The 17,425-nt window shown below is 45.0% G+C and overlaps 1 protein-coding gene across 1 annotated transcript in view; it reads left to right on the plus strand.

Annotated features, from left to right (window-relative positions):
- The window catches only part of IQGAP1 (IQ motif containing GTPase activating protein 1), a 111,927-nt gene that overhangs the window by 79,522 nt on the left and 14,980 nt on the right, over positions 1 to 17,425 (plus strand). The window contains exons 24-31 of the mRNA XM_063142387.1: positions 2,069 to 2,224; positions 2,309 to 2,472; positions 4,725 to 4,949; positions 5,786 to 5,926; positions 6,019 to 6,103; positions 14,625 to 14,857; positions 16,454 to 16,586; positions 16,728 to 16,830. Coding sequence (XP_062998457.1) covers positions 2,069 to 2,224; positions 2,309 to 2,472; positions 4,725 to 4,949; positions 5,786 to 5,926; positions 6,019 to 6,103; positions 14,625 to 14,857; positions 16,454 to 16,586; positions 16,728 to 16,830 — 1,240 coding nt within the window. The remainder of the gene's footprint in view (positions 1 to 2,068; positions 2,225 to 2,308; positions 2,473 to 4,724; positions 4,950 to 5,785; positions 5,927 to 6,018; positions 6,104 to 14,624; positions 14,858 to 16,453; positions 16,587 to 16,727; positions 16,831 to 17,425) is intronic.

Raw genomic sequence — 17,425 nt, forward strand, 5'->3', positions numbered from 1 at the left:
TGGTGAATGGTAATCCAGTTGTAATCTAATCCTTCTAATTGTGTCTGGAGTTCTGGACTGGTAAGTGATTTTTGGGCTTTATAAAAGTCTCTGATCCAGTATAACCCCTTTGTTTCCCAGCTCCCAAAAGTATGTAATCTATCTTTATTATAGAAGGATGGATGGAAAAGTAAGGGTGTTATTGGTGAAACTGGGGGGCATAGCTTGCTAGCCCATTGTTTCCATATTATGAGATCTGAAGCTAAAAATGGGTGTAAAGTTGTTGGATCCTGGCCCTTTCTTAGATATTGGGAAAGGTAGGCCACGGTTCCCTTTGTATTCCATATTTAGCCATGTCACTTTCTCAGAGCCCTGTGCTATTGGCATCACATTGTGTAGGTGTGCCACATCGTGGTACCATTTCAAATTTGGTATCGCCACACCTCCTTGTATGCTAGGTCTGTACAAAGTATTTTGCAGTACATGAGGTTTCTTGCTTAAATAAATACATTTACATAGCATTGTATGCCATTGTTTTTGATTCAGCAATACTTATGGGAATAACCCGAAACAGGTAAAGGAGGCTTGATGGTAGGATCATTTTTACTGCCACAACACAGCCCAGCAAAGACAGTGTGGGCTTAGTCCAGGATTTAAGTTTCTGAACCATTTCTGTGATAAATGGTGTGAAGTTAAGTGAGCTGCACAATTTAAGACTTGTGAGCTTCTGCCATTCCATTTGTCATTCAGGTGAACCCTGAAACCTCTCCAAAGCTTTGTAATTGCTTCATGACTTTTGGGATGTATGAGTCTGGGAAAGACAACATTAGAGCTACATCATCTGCAAACATGTTTACAAGATGGGTGCTGTTACTTGCCATCAACCCCCAGATATTGGGATCTGTTCTTAAAGCTATGGGCAGGGTCTCCATGGGCAGGGCAAAAAGCAGGGGAGACAAAGGGCAACCCTGCTTTGCACCTCAGCCAATGTCAAAGGAGTTTGAGCACATACCATTCACCAAGTCTCTAGCTGAGCCTCCCTGATAAAGCCTCATTAGAAGGTGAATGAAAGGTTCACCCAGGTCAAATTTGTCTAGTGTAGCAAATTAAAACTGCCAAGAGACGTAATCCTGGTTCCCAGATGTGCTTTGCGCCACATACCTGAGTGTAACCCTTTCCTTATATGGTGGTGCTTGGACAGCTAGCCAGTGGAGTGCATTTGACAGGATTAACTCAATTGGTGTCTTCCGGGACTGATGGGGCTAATGTGCCTGGTGTGTGCCTACGTGCTGTTTGCATGTGGGTGAATGGAGTTCTTATGGGGGGGGCACTTGGCCACTCCCCCTTACACCTCGTGCACCCATTCACCTTTTCCAGGTGTCCTTGTTTGCTTCCCTGTGCCGATCTGCGGTGGCAGTAGACCGGTCCTCCCTCGAATTGAGCTAGCTGAATGATTTTGCATTGGAGTGTGGCTTTGTTTACATTCCCCAGTCAATCGACCGTGACGCCGTTCTCAGCTGGCGCTCATGCCACGTGTCGGCGATTATTTTGTAGCAACTCTGTTTACGGTTGGAGGGGAGCCAAACTGCAAGTGGGAAGTTAAAAGGAACATTGTGTTCTGGAGAGGACGGGTTTGAGGGAGAGAGGGAAATGCGAAGGAGGAGGTGATCGGGGCTCTCCGTAGAGCAACCCTGTAGGGTGGGGGCGGAGGGTGCGAGTGGGTGCTTGCATGTATACGTGTGTGGACACAAGTGTCTGAATGCGTGTTTGCGAGATGGGGAAACGAACATTCTGGATTTTACATCACCTTGACTCTCTGTGTCTGTATGTTGCCATTTTAATGACAGATACATTTATAATATTCAGCAAGGAATAATTTGAAGTGCCTCTAAAAATCCAGGCAAATCAATCGCTTGATCAGTTTCCAAGTCTGCCTCAGATCCAGGTTTTATTTGCATTCTTAGATCCAGGTTTTATTAGCATTCTTACATCCAGGTTTTATTAGCATTGTCCGCTACAACCTCCCATATTTAGGAGACTGGGGAGGGGTGGCCTAACACTGAATTGCTCTTCACCTTCCATTCCGCAGGATGTTGTGTCTCACAGTAAGAAGCTTACTAAAAAGAATAAAGAGCAACTCTCAGACATGATGATGCTAAACAAGCAGAGGGGAGGCTTGAAGGCTCTGAGCAAAGAGAAGAGAGAAAAGCTGGAGGCCTATCAACATCTATTTTACTTGCTTCAGGTAAGGGAGGAGTTGCCTCTTTTAATTCCCCACATGCAGATGGTGTCTCCTTTTCTTCATGGTCTCCTTCCTGTTTTGCTGCAGACCAATCCAACTTACCTGGCTAAGTTGATTTTCCAAATGCCACAGAACAAATCTACGAAGTTCATGGACTCTGTGATCTTCACACTGTACAACTATGCATCAAATCAGAGAGAAGAATACCTGTTGCTGCGCCTCTTCAAGACTGCACTGCAGGAAGAGATCAAGTAGGCCTTTAATTTAGCACTGATATTTAAACCTTCTCAGGCCTCAGCTAGACATAGCGGTCTAGCACGATGGAGGGGTGAAGATCCCGCAATATTTTCATCGCGAGATCTCCCCCTCTGTTCACACGTGGCACGTGGTGGCCTCAGAGGGAAAGGCGTCATGCCCGCAATTTTGTTTTGTTTCATTAAAGTGACAGGAGCGCTTGTGTGCAAAAGGTAAGTCATTTAAAAAAAAAAATCCCCCCTCCCCCCCTCCCCAATGGGCACAGAGCTCCTGAGGAGCTCTGCACCCCGTGTGCGGGTCCTGGCAAACCGCATCATCTGGCCACATGTTTCATGGTCTCAGCTCAGCCCAAGACCATGGAAAAACTGGGCCTAAAGTGGAGGGCGAGATCCCAGGGCAAGGGAGGGATCATCCCTCCCTGATCCCGGCATCCCCTGTGCGTCATAAAGCCCTGTCTAGCTATGGCCTCAGTATAAGGACATGTAAGGATGTATCTAAGGCCATAGCTAGACCAGGCTTATATCCCGGGATCGTCCCAGGATCATCCCTGTGCATCCAAGTGACACATAGGGGATCCCGGGAGCAGGCAGGGACAACCCCTCCATTTGTCTGGGATAATCCTTAGGTCTAGCTAAAGCCTAAGTTGGCAGTCATCTCCTCCAGATGCTTCATTAGAACTTGGGGTAGCTTCATAGCCATTCAGAAACATTTATTCTGTAGAGGAATACTTAACTACCTGTCATGCTTAAACTGGTTATGCTTCGAGCAGCTGTTTGGCCTTGAGGGCTTTAGCTGTTTGGAAATTATGGCATACAGGGTCAGGTCCTTTAGACAAGCCTATGATATCTGTGTTTGTTGGGGGAGGGGCAGTGGTGTACAACTAGGAAAGCGAACTAGTTTTCATCTGTAGCCAGGGTTGGATTGCATGTTACAGATAATGTCTTAACTGTCTCTTTTGGAAGCTTGAGTAGCTTCCCCAGCCCTGATATTCTGAAGAGGAAATTTTTGTCTTGGCTGTGAATTTTGATGTGGAGAGTGGGGCAATCTCCACATGTTCAGGATGTAGAAAAGCAATACTTTCCACAGGTATTTCCTACTTCTCTGTGGTGGTGCACACCTTAGGTAATGCCCTCCCCCTGGTATTCAGAAGGGCATGCCTTAGGTACCTGTTAAAGACCAATTTCTTCACCCAGTGAGTGTGCTGCCCAGTTTATGTGTTTGTACTTATGGTGTTGTATTAATTTTAACTGGTTTAAATGTGTGTTTTCAGTTTTATATAAATGTTTTAGAAATTATTATGTATTTTAATCTATATCATAATGTATTTAAATCTATTTGATTTTCTTGTAAACTGCTTAGAGATATTTTAAAATACAGTCAGTGGCATATAAATTTACTAAATAAATTATAAAAAATGAAAATTTGAAACCCTCCTGTTGCTCAAAACAGTTTTGAGTTCCTTCTGGATTTTATATAAGGACTTCCCTTGTTTGATCAGACTGCACAACTTCAACCTTGTCAGCTTCTCCCCCCACCCTCATTCTCCATAACCTGTTTTTTGCCTGATGAAAATATCTGAGGATCTTGAAAAGTTGCACATATGGATTTTGGAATACATAAAATCATAAATTGAAACTGGTTGGCAAGAGGTTCCGAACAGGCACAATGCATAATTAACTTACAGAAGAGGTGAGGAACCAGTACACCTAAAGATGCTGGAATACAGCTCCCATCATCCCAAACCATCGGCCATGCTGATTGGGGCTGATGGGAATTAGAATCCAACAATGTCTGGAGGGCCATGATTTAGAGGATTCATTAGCCACCACTAACTTAAATGTGTGTTTAAAAAGAAAAGAAAAAAGGATTAGACAGATTCATGGAATTGGTTCACATCGGTCCTGTTAGATACATGGAACCTTCATGTCCACAGGCACTATGGCCCTTTCTACATCCAAGGATTATCCCAGGAAAATGGAGGGATCATCCCTGCCTGCTCCCGGGATCCTCTGTGTGTTATTTGGATGTACAGGGATGATCCCGGGACGATCCCGGGGAAAAAGGCAGGTGTAGAAACGGCCTATATCTCCAAGAACAAGATCCTGGGGATAAACATGGGATGGTCTTTGGCATCATGTATTATTTGTGAGCTGTACGTGGGGTGCAACTGAGTGACCACTGTTGGGAGGCAGAATGTTGGGTTAGAAGAACCTTGGGTCACAGTGAAGATGTTCTTATCCTCTTCTAGATCAAAGGTGGATCAATTACACGAGATTGTAACTGGAAACCCCACCGTGATCAAGATGGTGGTGAGCTTCAACCGTGGTGCTCGTGGACAGAATGCCTTGAGGCAGATTCTAGCCCCCGTTGTGAAAGAGATCATGGAAGACAAGTCTCTCAATATCAAAATTGATCCAGTGGATATATACAAATCGTGGGTCAACCAGATGGAGTCACAGACTGGAGAGGCCAGGTGTGGGAACTGTTCAAGCTCAAGGGTTCTTGTTATTTAAGATGTTTGATGTGCCAAAAAGTTCTGGAGGGAGAGCCCAAGACTAGTGCACCAGAGCTCCCGTTGGGCTTTGTGAGTGGTATACAGGTTCATTGGGTGGCATGGTCTGTAAAAATGTTCTATTCTCCCTTTTCTGGTGTATTTTTAAAAATCTATTCATTAACGTATAAGAGTGTTTTCTTTAATGGAGCCATCACACCCTTTGTCTTAAGGTGTATTCCACATCCATGCCATTGTTCCATGGAATGCTCAGATGAGCTTAGACAGCTTGGCCGTGGCCATGAGAACTGGCTGTAGCTTCCTAGAAACCACTGGTGGGGGGCGGGGGCAGAGCAGGGGAGGATACCATCTGCAACATCATTCTCTGTTTCAAAATAGTGGGTATTTGCTGCAAAGGCAGCCCTCTTCTCTTGCTGCTTCTGGATCCACAGAAATGCAAAATTGTTCCAGAAAATGTATTTTTTGTTTTTAAACAAATGCCCTAGGAAGGGAAATCCATTCTGGCCACACCCGCTTTCCCCCAACTTACCAGTTGTTTTAATGCTTTCCCAGCTTTTACGCAGTAAAAGCTTTAAGCTACGATGAACTAGGTTGGATGTGTGTGTGTGGTATTTTGGGCCCCACCACTTTTGCCTTCAGCCCTGCCCACCCCTGGAATGCAGCCCCCAAGATCTTCTCCACAATGGAATTCAGCCCTCAGGGTGAAAGAGGTTCCCAACGCCTGTTCCAAAGTGGAATGTGAGCAGGGCCCACCTGGAACCTCCCAAGGCTCATCTCCTTGTGGCTTTTTCTGACAGTAAGCTGCCTTATGATGTTACACCAGAGCAAGCCCTGGCCCATGAAGAGGTGAAGACACGCCTGGATACCTCCATCAGGAACATGCGGACAGTAACAGACAAGTTCCTGGTGGCCATCATCAGCTCCCTGGAAAAAATCCCGTGAGTTCCACAAGCTGCTACTAAGGCAAAAGTGGGCAAAGGTTTCCCTTCCCAGTTTCCTGACTTCCCTCACTGTCTTTTCCCTTATGCAGTTATGGAATGCGCTTCATTGCCAAAGTCCTGAAAGATTCTCTACACCAAAAATTTCCTGATGCTGGAGAGGATGAACTGCTGAAGGTGAGAAATGTGGGCAGAGGTGGTCACAAGAAGGCCTTAGCTGTCTTGTGTCTTGTCAGAATGGCCTGGCTGGGCTCAAGGGAAAGTGTGGGTTGTTTTTGACAATAGGTTGAGAAGGGAGTCTTGCTGCTTCTGCCACATCTGTCTCTCTTTCTGCTGGGCTTCTTCTCGAAAAGGGAAGGCTACACTTTTCTCAGCAGCAGCCTATGCTAGCTCTTCCTTCCTTTCTTAAAGAGAGTGTGTCAGGTGAAAAGAAGTTTTTAAAATGTCATTTGATGGGTGTGTGAGGGATGTGGCACCCTGTTCTTGGATACTTTTTAACCTTTTGCTGTATTTAAAGCCAAGAAAATTTGCACTGTTGCATTAATTGGTTCAGTGAGCCTGCCTTGTATTCATGGCTTGATGTACATTAAAAACAATAACCATGAATAATACCTGGCAGTTTCTCTTTAAAGATAGAAAGCAGTCTTGCACCTCTTCCTGAAAACCTGAATGCTGTTTTCTTCTCTCTTCTAGTTCTGTGCTTTCCCACACTGAGGCATCGAATCTAGGCTTTCTCTGCAGGTGAATTAATTTTTTTAAGTGTACATTTAGGTGGGAAACAGAAGGCCACTGTGTGGAGTAGCTTCCAATGACAACCGCATAGCAGCAGCTGAGATTTAGTGTGGTATAATACTATGGTGGACTTCGCTAACATAGCTGCTGCGCCTAGGCTATTCTGTATATAGGCAGGACATAAATTGAATAATATAATAATTATGATGATAATGTTGCAAAAATTGCTCGTTCCCTGGTGTACCAAGTCCAGCTCAGCACACAAGGAGGAGAGGAGATGAAGTATGGGTCAAACAACATTTATTCTGCAGAATAAAGAGACACAAGGAGCTAATTGCTACAAAGCATGTGCCTACCTCGCAAGGGAGGTAGCTGGGTTTTATACACTATCTTCTCTGGTGTCATATACGTAGACAATATCTAACAGGAAATTTCTAGCTGAAAAGATAATACATGGCAAGCATCAACACAAAGAGATAGGTACTCACTTTTCCTTAAGAGAGAATTCACTTGATTTTGCTTATCCGAAGAATGGCTTCTCATAGACATTTTGCAACATTTCATTAGCAACTACCATAGCAACTGTGGTTCAGAGCTGGGCACTTTTCCAACATTCCCCACTCAATATAAAAAAAGAAAAGGCTTTCTTCACTTTATATTCCATATCTTTGCCTATTTAGCAAGGTGATCAAGGAAGGAAAAATGCATTGCAAACAGCAACAAGCGCAGATACAAAAGCAGAAAATAGCAAGTATTACTCCTAGACTTTTCTTGCAATTCAGGACAAGTTACCAAACTATGATGTCAACTAAGACTTCTATGGAATTCTCATATTGTTTCAAGTGTGTCATTTCCTTTCCTTGTTCCCATCTCTCCACCAGGACTAGGAATACAATGGTTCTATACATGTTTGAACAAAGATTTAGTTACTTGGGGTTTTTGAACAATAGCTTCAGTTCTGTATCCCCTTGTTGTACAGTCCAATTTCTTCCCCACTTGTTTCCACTTTTCCTTCAATAGCATATCCTTCCAGGACCGGATCAGCACCCAATCACCAGGTTGGAAATTATGGACAGGAACGTCAAGTGGCAGACGCTAGGCAGGTGCAGCATACCTGCAGAGGGGATACAAAACAGACTTCAAGGCAATAACATATTCTTGGATTTCATTATTTCCCAATTCACTATTTACATTCTGAGCTATGATCATGGGCAAAATCCTGGGGGACCTACCATGCAATAACTCAAAAGGTGACAATTTTAACTTTCCCCTGGGGCTACACCTGATCCTAGCCAAGGCTATTGGAAGTGCTTGGGGCCACTTCAATTTAGTTTCAGTGCAAATTTTAGTCAGCATAGTTTTCAGAGTCCAGTTCATTCTTTCAACCTGTCCTGAAGACTGGGGTCTCCAGGGGGAATGGCAGTTCCAGTCAATTTGCAGGGCTCTAGCAATCTCTTGGACCAACTTACTCACAAAATATGGTCCTTGATCAGATTCCAAGACCTCTAGTAAAAGAAATCTTGGAATTAACTCTTTCAGTAGGATCTTTGCTGTGCAAGCAACAGTGGCTGTACAAGTTGGAAAAGCTTCTATCCATCCTGTTAATTGATCCACAATGATAAGCAAGTAGCGATATCCATGTGATCATAGTAGTTCTGAAAAGTCAATCTGTAGTCTCTGAAATGGGTAACGAACCCATGGTCGTCCTCCCATTGGTGCAGGTGGTTCTGAGGGTTTTGGACTAACTCTCAAGCAGGTTGTGATGGGTTCAGGAACTTCTCTCCAGCCACACCAAGGATCTGTGGAACTTCATGCGGCGTGTGCACTTCTATATCTGCACCCATCACGATTTTCTGGGCATCTTCTACCATCAAGGCTGTTGCAGCCACAGCCCTTAGACAAGCAAGCCAACTTTTTGCCACTGGATCTAGCACCCAGGTATACTCCAGGTGTTTCCCATTCTCTGAGTTAACAGCCCTGAGGCAATACCCCGATTTTCATGGGCATACAACCTATAAGGCTTGTGAGGGTTCAGGATGGCCAAGGCTGGGTTAGATAGCAAAGCTTGTTTCAGTTTAAAGAAAGCCTTTTCCATTTCTTTATTCCATCTCCAGCTACTAATATTTTTCTTGGTAAGGAACTCATATAAAGGCTTAGCTTTTCCACCATAATCTGGAATCCACAGCCTGCAGAAACCAGTAAGTCATAAAAAAAAGCTCTCGGGGCCTTCGGGTTTTCTGGGCGGGGAGTTTGTTGAATAGCTTGCACCCTTTCGCTCCCCGAAGTCCGAGTCCCTTTTGTTAACTGGTAGCCCAAAACACAACTTCTTTTTGGCACAATTGGACCTTTTCTCTTGACACCTTATGACCCTTTTCATTCACGGTTTCTAGCAAAGACACAGTAGCCTCCACACATCTCTCTTCTGAATTTGCAGCGATTAGAAGATCACCAAAATACTGGAGCAAAGCGAAGTCCTGATTGGCCTCCTTCCAGCTACTCAGGTCATTTTGTAAAGCTCCTGAAAACACAGATGGGGCTAGAGTTAACTCTTGCGGCCAAACTTGACCATCACAGCTGCGTTTTAAAGTTCAAATCTGGGTCTTCTTACTCGAAAGCAAAGTACTTCTGATTTTCTCTGTCCAATGGAATGGAAAAGAAAGCATCCTTCAAGTGTAGCACTGAAAAACAACCTGTGTACCACGGCCACAGTCGCCCCCCTCTTTTCTCTCAGCTTAGGGAATTTCTCTTCCAATGTCCTTCTTCTTACAGTACTCACACTCATCGTTCTCTGGCCTTTTCTTCTTCCCTTCCGCCTACTTGGGTACCTTTCCCGTCACAGCAACTGCGATTAAAGCACCTTGCTGCCGAGCCCTCCTATCGTCCATCTGTCTTTCTTCGTTGTCTTTATTCGCATACACCTTATATGCAACCTCTACTAGCTGAGATATGGGCATCCCAGCCACACCTTCAAGTTTCTGTAATTTCTTCCGAATGTCTGGGGCTGACTGGGCAGTGTACATGGTGTTTATCATCCTGGAATTTTCTTGGGCTTCTGGGTTAGTGTCACTGTAGCGCCTAAAAACGTCAAACAATCTTTGCAAGAAGGCGCTAGGGTCTTCTGTGGCAGTTTGCCTGACTTCATACAATTTTGACAAATTGGTGTTTTTTGGAATGACTGTTTTAAGGCCTTCCATGATCAAGGCTGTTTCTCCCATCAACTGCATTGGGGTCCCAATTGGGTTCATTGTCAGGGAGGGCTTCAGCCAGAGCTGGTCCTGTTCCTTGCAGCCTCTCTGCCTCTGCTTGCTGCCTAGCTCGTGATTCCACCATGCATCTTTCCTCAGGACATAAAAGTTCATTCAGCATGGTCTGCACATCTCCCTAGGTGGGGTGATGGCTTCTGAAGATTGAGGCAAACGCCCCCTGCATTTTTACGGGATCTTCTCTAAGAGAAGGGTTCTGGTTTCACCAATTAAACAAATCAGATATGGTAAAAGGGACATATATCAGTGCTTTTTCTCCATCCGGGTTAAAGGTCTCTCGGAATGGGAACATTCTCTTTGGAATTGTTCCCAAATCTCTCTCCTTTGCTGGCCCTTCAGACCGGGTGTGCCTTGGGGAAACTCAGAACTTAAGTCTTGCTTTAACTTTTCAAGGCTTTTAATGGCTTCTTCAAATCCTAGTTGTCTGGGAGTTTGATTCCCTGCCCCCTGATTATACTCGTGGGGCACAGAGGGATCTGGCTTGTGCCACCCCTCCGCAGTTGGACCTTGTGGCATAGGTCTCAGTGTGGCCCTCGCTACTGACCGAATTGAACCTGGAATCCCCTGGACATCACACGTAAGATGACACGTAAGATTGTGGACCGCCCAGAGAGCTTTGGCTATTGGGCGGTATAAAAATGTAATAAATAAATAAATAAATAAGGGACAGAATCAGGAAGGACAGGTGGGTGAGGTTTACCTGGCCCAGGTTTTACCAACATGACTTTACAAGTTTTCATTTTACACTTCTGAATCCACGGGGGGTTTTGTTGCATCAAATACTGCCAAGCATCTATGTAAGGAAACTGATCCCAATGCTCATCTCCCGTCACTTTCACATGTACAGCAGAAATCACTTTAAAATCCCAAGTTCCCCCAGTCGGCCAGCCAACACCAAAAGTTATCCATTCCCTGTTGCAAAACTCAATTAAATCATTTTTCCTCATCTCTGAAACGGCAACTCTAAAAACCCTAAAATTCCGAAGAATGCATGCCAATGGTTCACTCCCCCTTCTCCTCTGCTGACTGTCTTCCTCCCATTTTCTCTTCCAAATGTGGGCTCTTAGCTTAAGCTGAAGCTCCCAACCAAACCTGAGGTTCAAAGAGAGCTCTTGTAACAGTCCGGAGCATGGGCGGCTGGGAGCGCAGACTGGGTGCTGGGACCCGGGAGAGCAAAGGAGTACAGAGACTAACACACACAAGCTGTCTGGGGTGGACCGGTTTATTTGTACAACCACGACGTGGCAGGAGCAAGAGGCAGGGGCAAGGTTCCGGGGGCAACCAGGTGGCGGAGACCAGAGTCCAACAGCGCCAGCAGTAGTAGCAAGTCCAGGACTGAAAAAGGGTTCAAAAGCAAAGTCAAACCTGAGTCCAGACAGGGCCAGAAGCAAGGGCACAATCCAAGATCCAAACAAACAAGGCATGGCAGAGACAAGAGCAGTAGCGTAGTCCAGAGAGCAGTCTGAGGTCAGGAACAAACAAGGCGCCAGGAAACAAGGCACACAGGAACAGGAGCTGAGCACCACAGAAATGGTGTTGCTGTGGCAAAAGCTAGAGCCACGATGTTGATCCTAAATAGCCCTGACTCTAGCTGCTCCCCGCTGCACTGAATTAACCCACCATGAAATGCTGCTAGCCAGGGCCTGAGTTCTGCTAGCACTCTGCAGCAGAACAGACCTTTGAGCGCGGAGCTGGGTCCTGTAAGCACTCAGCAATAGTACTGATCCTGACAGCTCGGCAAACAGGAAGCTAAGGAGACGAATTCTTCCCCTCTCTTCACTCCAAATGTGGGTTCCCCAGCCAAAGTCCCCAACCAAACCTGCGGTTCAAAGACAGCTCGGCAAATGGGATGCTAAGGCGACGATTCCTCCCCCTCTCCCCCCTTCCAAATGTGCGTTCTTCAGCTCAAGCCAAGGTTCCCAACCAAATGCAAGAGACCTACAAACGGAGTAGCAAGATTCCACCAGACCCACTGGCTTTTAAGATACTGGCAGTCACGGGAGTTATCCTCGTACCAGGCTCAGGGCGTCTTGATCTGGTTTCCTCCTGCACTCCTGCCCCTGGCCAAACAGAAAAGGGAGTGGACGTACTGCCCCTGGCCAAACAGAAAAGGGAGAGGAGGCCAAAACGAATCACCGGTGTTCCAAAGACCGCACTCTGCTCATCTCCTTCACTGGAGTCCCTGTTTGCCAGGTTACCGGGGCAGCGCTGGATCAAGGCATCGTGGCAGATCCTAAAGTCAGTCCAGCAGCTGCTCCACTACGGTGTTGATCCTACATTGCAAACGGTTCCTGGGTCACTCAGGTCAATTCTGGCTCACCAGAATTGTTTCAAAAATTGCTCGTTCCCTGGTGTACCAAGTCCAACTCAGCACACAAGGAGGAGAGGAGATGAAGTATGGGTCAAACAACATTTATTCTGCAGAATAAAGAGACACAAGGAGTTAATTGCTGCAAAGCATGTGCCTACTGCACAAGGGAGGTAGCTAGGTTTTATACACTATCTTCTCTGGTGTCATTTACGTAGACACCATCTAACAAAATTTCTAGCTGAAAAGATAATACATGGCCTGTTCTTTTGGCAAGCGTCAACACAAAGAGATAGGTACTCACTGTTCCTTAAGAGACCATTCACTTGATTTTGCTTATCCGAAGAATGGCTTCTCATAGACATTTTGCAACATTTCATTAGCAACTACCATAGCAACTGTGGTTCAGAGCTGGGCACTTTTCCAACAATATTATTATTAATAATAATATTATTAGTATCCCACCTTTTGCCCAAAACTGGGCCTCAAGGTGGCCTTACAAAATTTAAAACATACATTGGGAGGAAAAACCGTTTAAAATACACAACAAAATTATAAGTCATTAACCTAGATGGAGGGCCAGATCATTCTCCAAAGGCCTGCTGGAACAAACAAGTTTTAGCCTGCTTTCGAAAACACATCAAGGAGGGAGCCAGTCTAGCTTCCCCGGGAAGAGAGTTCCAAAGCACTGGAGCAGCCACCGAGAAGGCCCTCTCCCATGTTCCCACCAAGCTTGCCTGTGAAGATGGTGGGACTGAAAGAAGGGCTTCTCCAGAAGATCTCAAAACACAGGCAGGCTCATAAGGGAGAATAATAACCTGGACCCAAGCCATATAGGGCTTTATAGGTCATAACCAGCACTTTGAATTGTTCCCGGAAACAGACTGGAAGCCAGTGGAGCTGTTTTAACGGGAGTTGTATGCTCCCTGTAACCAGGCCCGCTCAACAATCTGGCTGCAGCTCTTTGAACCAGCTGGAGTTTCCAAACACTCTTTAAAGGCAGCCCCACGTAGAGTGTGTTACAGTAATCCAATCGGGATGTAACTAAGGCATGTGTCACCATGGCCAGGTCCGACATCTCTAGGAATGGGCACAGCTGGCGCACTAGCTTTAACTGTGCAAATGCACTCCTGGCCACTGCTGAAACCTGAGCATCAAGACTCAGGGCTGAATCCAGAAGTACACCCAAGCTGCGGATCTGTGTCTTCATGGGGAGTGTAACTCCATCCAGCACAAGCTGAATCCCTATTCCCTGATCTGCCTTTCAACTGACCAGGAGCACCTCTGTCTTATCTGGATTAAGCTTCAATTTGTTAGCCCTCAAACATTACTGCCAACAGACAGTTTAGCACAGAAACCGCTTCCTTGGAATTGGGTAGAAAGGAGTAGTAAAGTTGGGTGTCATCAGCATACTGGTGGAACCACACCCCACAACTCTGGATAACCTCTCCCAATGGTTTCATGTATATGTTAAATAGCATGGGGGACAAAACAGAGCCCTGAGGGACTCCACAGGCCAACGGCCAAGTACCACCTTCTGGGTCCGCCCATCCAGGAAAGAATGGAACCACTGTAAAACAGTGCCTCCAAGTCCCAACCCAGCAAGGTGGCCCAGAAGGATAACATGGTCGATGGTATCAAACGGCGTTGAGAGGTCCAGCAGAACCAGCAGGGACGCACTCCCCCTGTCCAGTTCCCGGCGAAGATCATCCACCAAGGCGACCAAAGCTGTTTCTGTCCCATAACCAGGCCTGAAGCCAGTAGTAGTAGTAATTCTGGTTTTGGGTCCAGAAAACCAGAATTTGGCTTGAAAGTTGCCTGTGGTTTTCATGCCATCTTACGCCTTTCCCCTTCAGGCGCTTCATGATTCCCCAGCATCCCAATGGATAAACTACTTCAATGAAAAAGGAACAGGGATTTCAAGCAATGAATAATGGCCTCAGTTGTACTTTTTCTCAGTTGTACTTCTTAGCTTGTGGCTTTCTTCAAACCTCTAGGCAAGAGTAGCTAAGATGGGCTTTCCTGTCTGTTTCTGATTTGCCAATATACAGTGGCCCAAAAACTTCTGGATTATTAGCCAGTAGAGTTTGGAGATGTTCTACCCTTGAATGCTTATGCTTTTGCTAAGTAGTTTCAGCCTTTCTTGCCTGTTGTGTTTCTGAGAAGAGATGTTCTCAGTTTTTAATTAACTGCCTTCAAAAGTGAAAACGCAGTTGACTTTCTGCTACAAATGTCTGCAACTTTCTTTTCCTTCTACAACCTATTGTCTCCCCTTTCTATGTCTGTGCAACTAGCAGGTTGGAATTTGGGGGACAGAAATATTGAATGTTACTTTTCTAGACAGATGTGGTCACAAGGTAACCACTTAAACCTTTTTGGGGTTCTCTCTCCACAGATTGTAGGCAACCTTCTGTACTATCGCTATATGAACCCAGCCATTGTCGCTCCTGATGCCTTTGACATCATTGACCTGTCAGCTGGGGGACAACTGACTACAGACCAACGGCGAAACCTTGGTTCTATTGCAAAAATGTTGCAGCATGCAGCATCAAATAAGATGTTCCTGGGGGATAATGCACATCTTGGTATCATTAATGAATATCTATCTCAGTCCTATCAGAAATTCAGGTAGGGAATTTTAGGTAGTAGGTGAAAAAGTATGGTGGAGGACAATTTTTGTGAACCGCCCAGACCGCTCCGGCTATTGGGCGGTATAGAAATGTAATAAATAAATAAAATAAATAAATACCTTGAAAGTGATGAAGATGCAAGGGTATTCAAAAATGCAGTGAAGTAATTACAGAAAACAGGAGATCTCCACTGAGACATACCTTCTCCTGTGAAACACCATAAGCAAGCTGCTTCCAGCATAACATAAGTGCTGGGCTGCTGTAGGTCTGATGTTTGCAGTAGTGCAATGCATCTTTGATTATCTGCATAAGCACAACACAGTCACTAATTGCTTTGGCTGTCAGGGACAGGTATTTTAAAAACTTAGATTTTTTTAATACTGCAATTACAAATAAGTGAAAAAGATACAAAACAGTAAAATTCAAACTCGAAATATTTCCACATTTTATTACAATGTGCATTCTTAAATTGGAGGTGTGCACTGACTCTCTCCCCTCCCACCAACTCAGACTTCTCCCTGGAACTTTTAAAAACCTAGCAATGTTCCTGATGCCAGGGATTAAACCTGGAACTTTCTGTATGCAGAGCATGTGCTCTGCCACAGTTCTTCATGGCAGAAAATTATGTATTTACAACCACAAAGCAAAACAAAATACCCATTTCACAGAAGGCAAACTGACAATGCTCAGAAAAACACGTAGGCAACACACACAGAACACAGGCAAAATATCCCCTCTCAATCCCTGCCACCTCTTTGAATCCCCCAGAGTGCTCACTGCCATCCCTCTAGGCCTCCAAGATGCTCCCCTTCATCTCACAGTTTACCTTTTTCTCTTTTTTGGGCAGCTGGGCATGCTTCAAAATGCCCAACATTTTTATTTTCTAAGAATGCATTTGGGGCCCATGTGGAAGCTGGTGCCTTACTTGGCCTGTCAGCCTCCCAGTTTATGTTAGTGCTTGCAGAGACCTCTTAGGCTATGCCCAGTTCTGTTAGGATTAGGTTTGGTTTCTTTGGTGTGTATTTCCAGTTGGACACTGTAGGAGATGTAATAAATGAGCCAAGACACCAAGCGCGGGAGGAAATTTTCCAAGCCTCTCCAGGAGTCGAGGAATCTTCCCAGGAACTTCCTGAACAGGAGGTCCAGGCTCAAAGATCATCTTCCCTCTTCTCCTGGAGGGGGAGGGAGCATAGGAATTGACAGATCCCAGAATCTGCGGCAGGGTCTAGCAGGTGGCGTTGAGAGGAGGTGGGAAGCGGCCCCTTAGACTAGACACATGGCAGAGTTTTCAACTTGAAAAGCCACCCTGAAGGCGAAGTTCAGTAAAAACTTGTCAGGCATGGCAGGAAACTGTCTTGCTTTCTTAGGCTAACTAAGCTTAGAGGATAGCTCCTAGCATTCACTTCAGATGTGAAGACATGTTTATTTACTGAATAAAGCTTTGTGGATTGCACAGCAGACCTCTTTATTGTCTCACAGGAGGGTTTAGAATCACAAGAAGTTCCACAAAGAGCAGAAAAAAGCCACTCGCTTGCTTTGTTGTGCCACTGGTGGGACAACAATGTGTCATAAATTGTCTTTTATCTTTCGGAAGGCGCTTTTTCCAGGCTGCTTGTGAGGTCCCAGAACTGCAAGATAAGTTTAATGTTGATGAGTATTCTGACTTGGTGACTCTGACAAAGCCAGTGATTTATATTTCCATTGGAGAAATCATCAATACACACACGGTAAGCTTTTTGCAGAATATCTCCAAACTGTTGGTCAAATCTGGAAGCCTCCATGTGAGCTCCACCAAATATAATAGAAAAGTGCACCATGGAAACCAGATGAAATATCAGCTAATCAGTTAACTGTTTCCCTCAAACCAGTTGCTTTTGGATCACCAAGATGCAATCGCCCCTGAGCACAATGACCCTATTCATGAACTTCTGGATGACCTGGGGGAAGTTTCCACCATTGAATCTCTGATAGGTGAGCTTGTTTTGATTAAGCAATGAGAAACTGCTATGATGGTTTTAAATGTTTTTAATGAGTGCTCAAAATGGCAACCACAGACAATTGAAACACTGATGCTTATGTTTCACATTTATAAAAGAGGCATTTTTAAAATTCTGTTTTGAGTTGAAGAGGAGTTCCTTTGCTTTGCCTTGCCTTATATCTGGGAAAGTAAGTCCTCTTTTCCATCTTTGCTGCTAGTTCATAGTATCCTAGTTTTACTGGCAACCCTGCTACTGTTGAATTTCAGTTGGCCTGAACTTAGGTGAGGGTGCTAATCTGATGTACTGAACCAAGAGATGGTTCCCTCTTTTTTTTTTTTTTTTTTTTGCCTCGTAGTGCTCTATAAATAATAGAGGCAGGACTGGGAACTAATAGACTCCAGCTTATAGGCTGAGCTTGCTGGTGGAGTTCTTAGGTATTTTTCCTGGAAGATTTTCAAAAACCATGTCAAGGCTGTCTTATGAGATTGGGCTAAGAGCTCATGTTTAACGGGACTTTTACAAAACATCCGCCAATGGTATTTCACTGTGGAGCGTGGAGCACATCGTGGGGAAAATGGCTTTGTATT

Source organism: Elgaria multicarinata, chromosome 16, assembly GCF_023053635.1.
Source record: "Elgaria multicarinata webbii isolate HBS135686 ecotype San Diego chromosome 16, rElgMul1.1.pri, whole genome shotgun sequence".
Taxonomy (NCBI): Eukaryota; Metazoa; Chordata; class Lepidosauria; order Squamata; family Anguidae; genus Elgaria; species Elgaria multicarinata.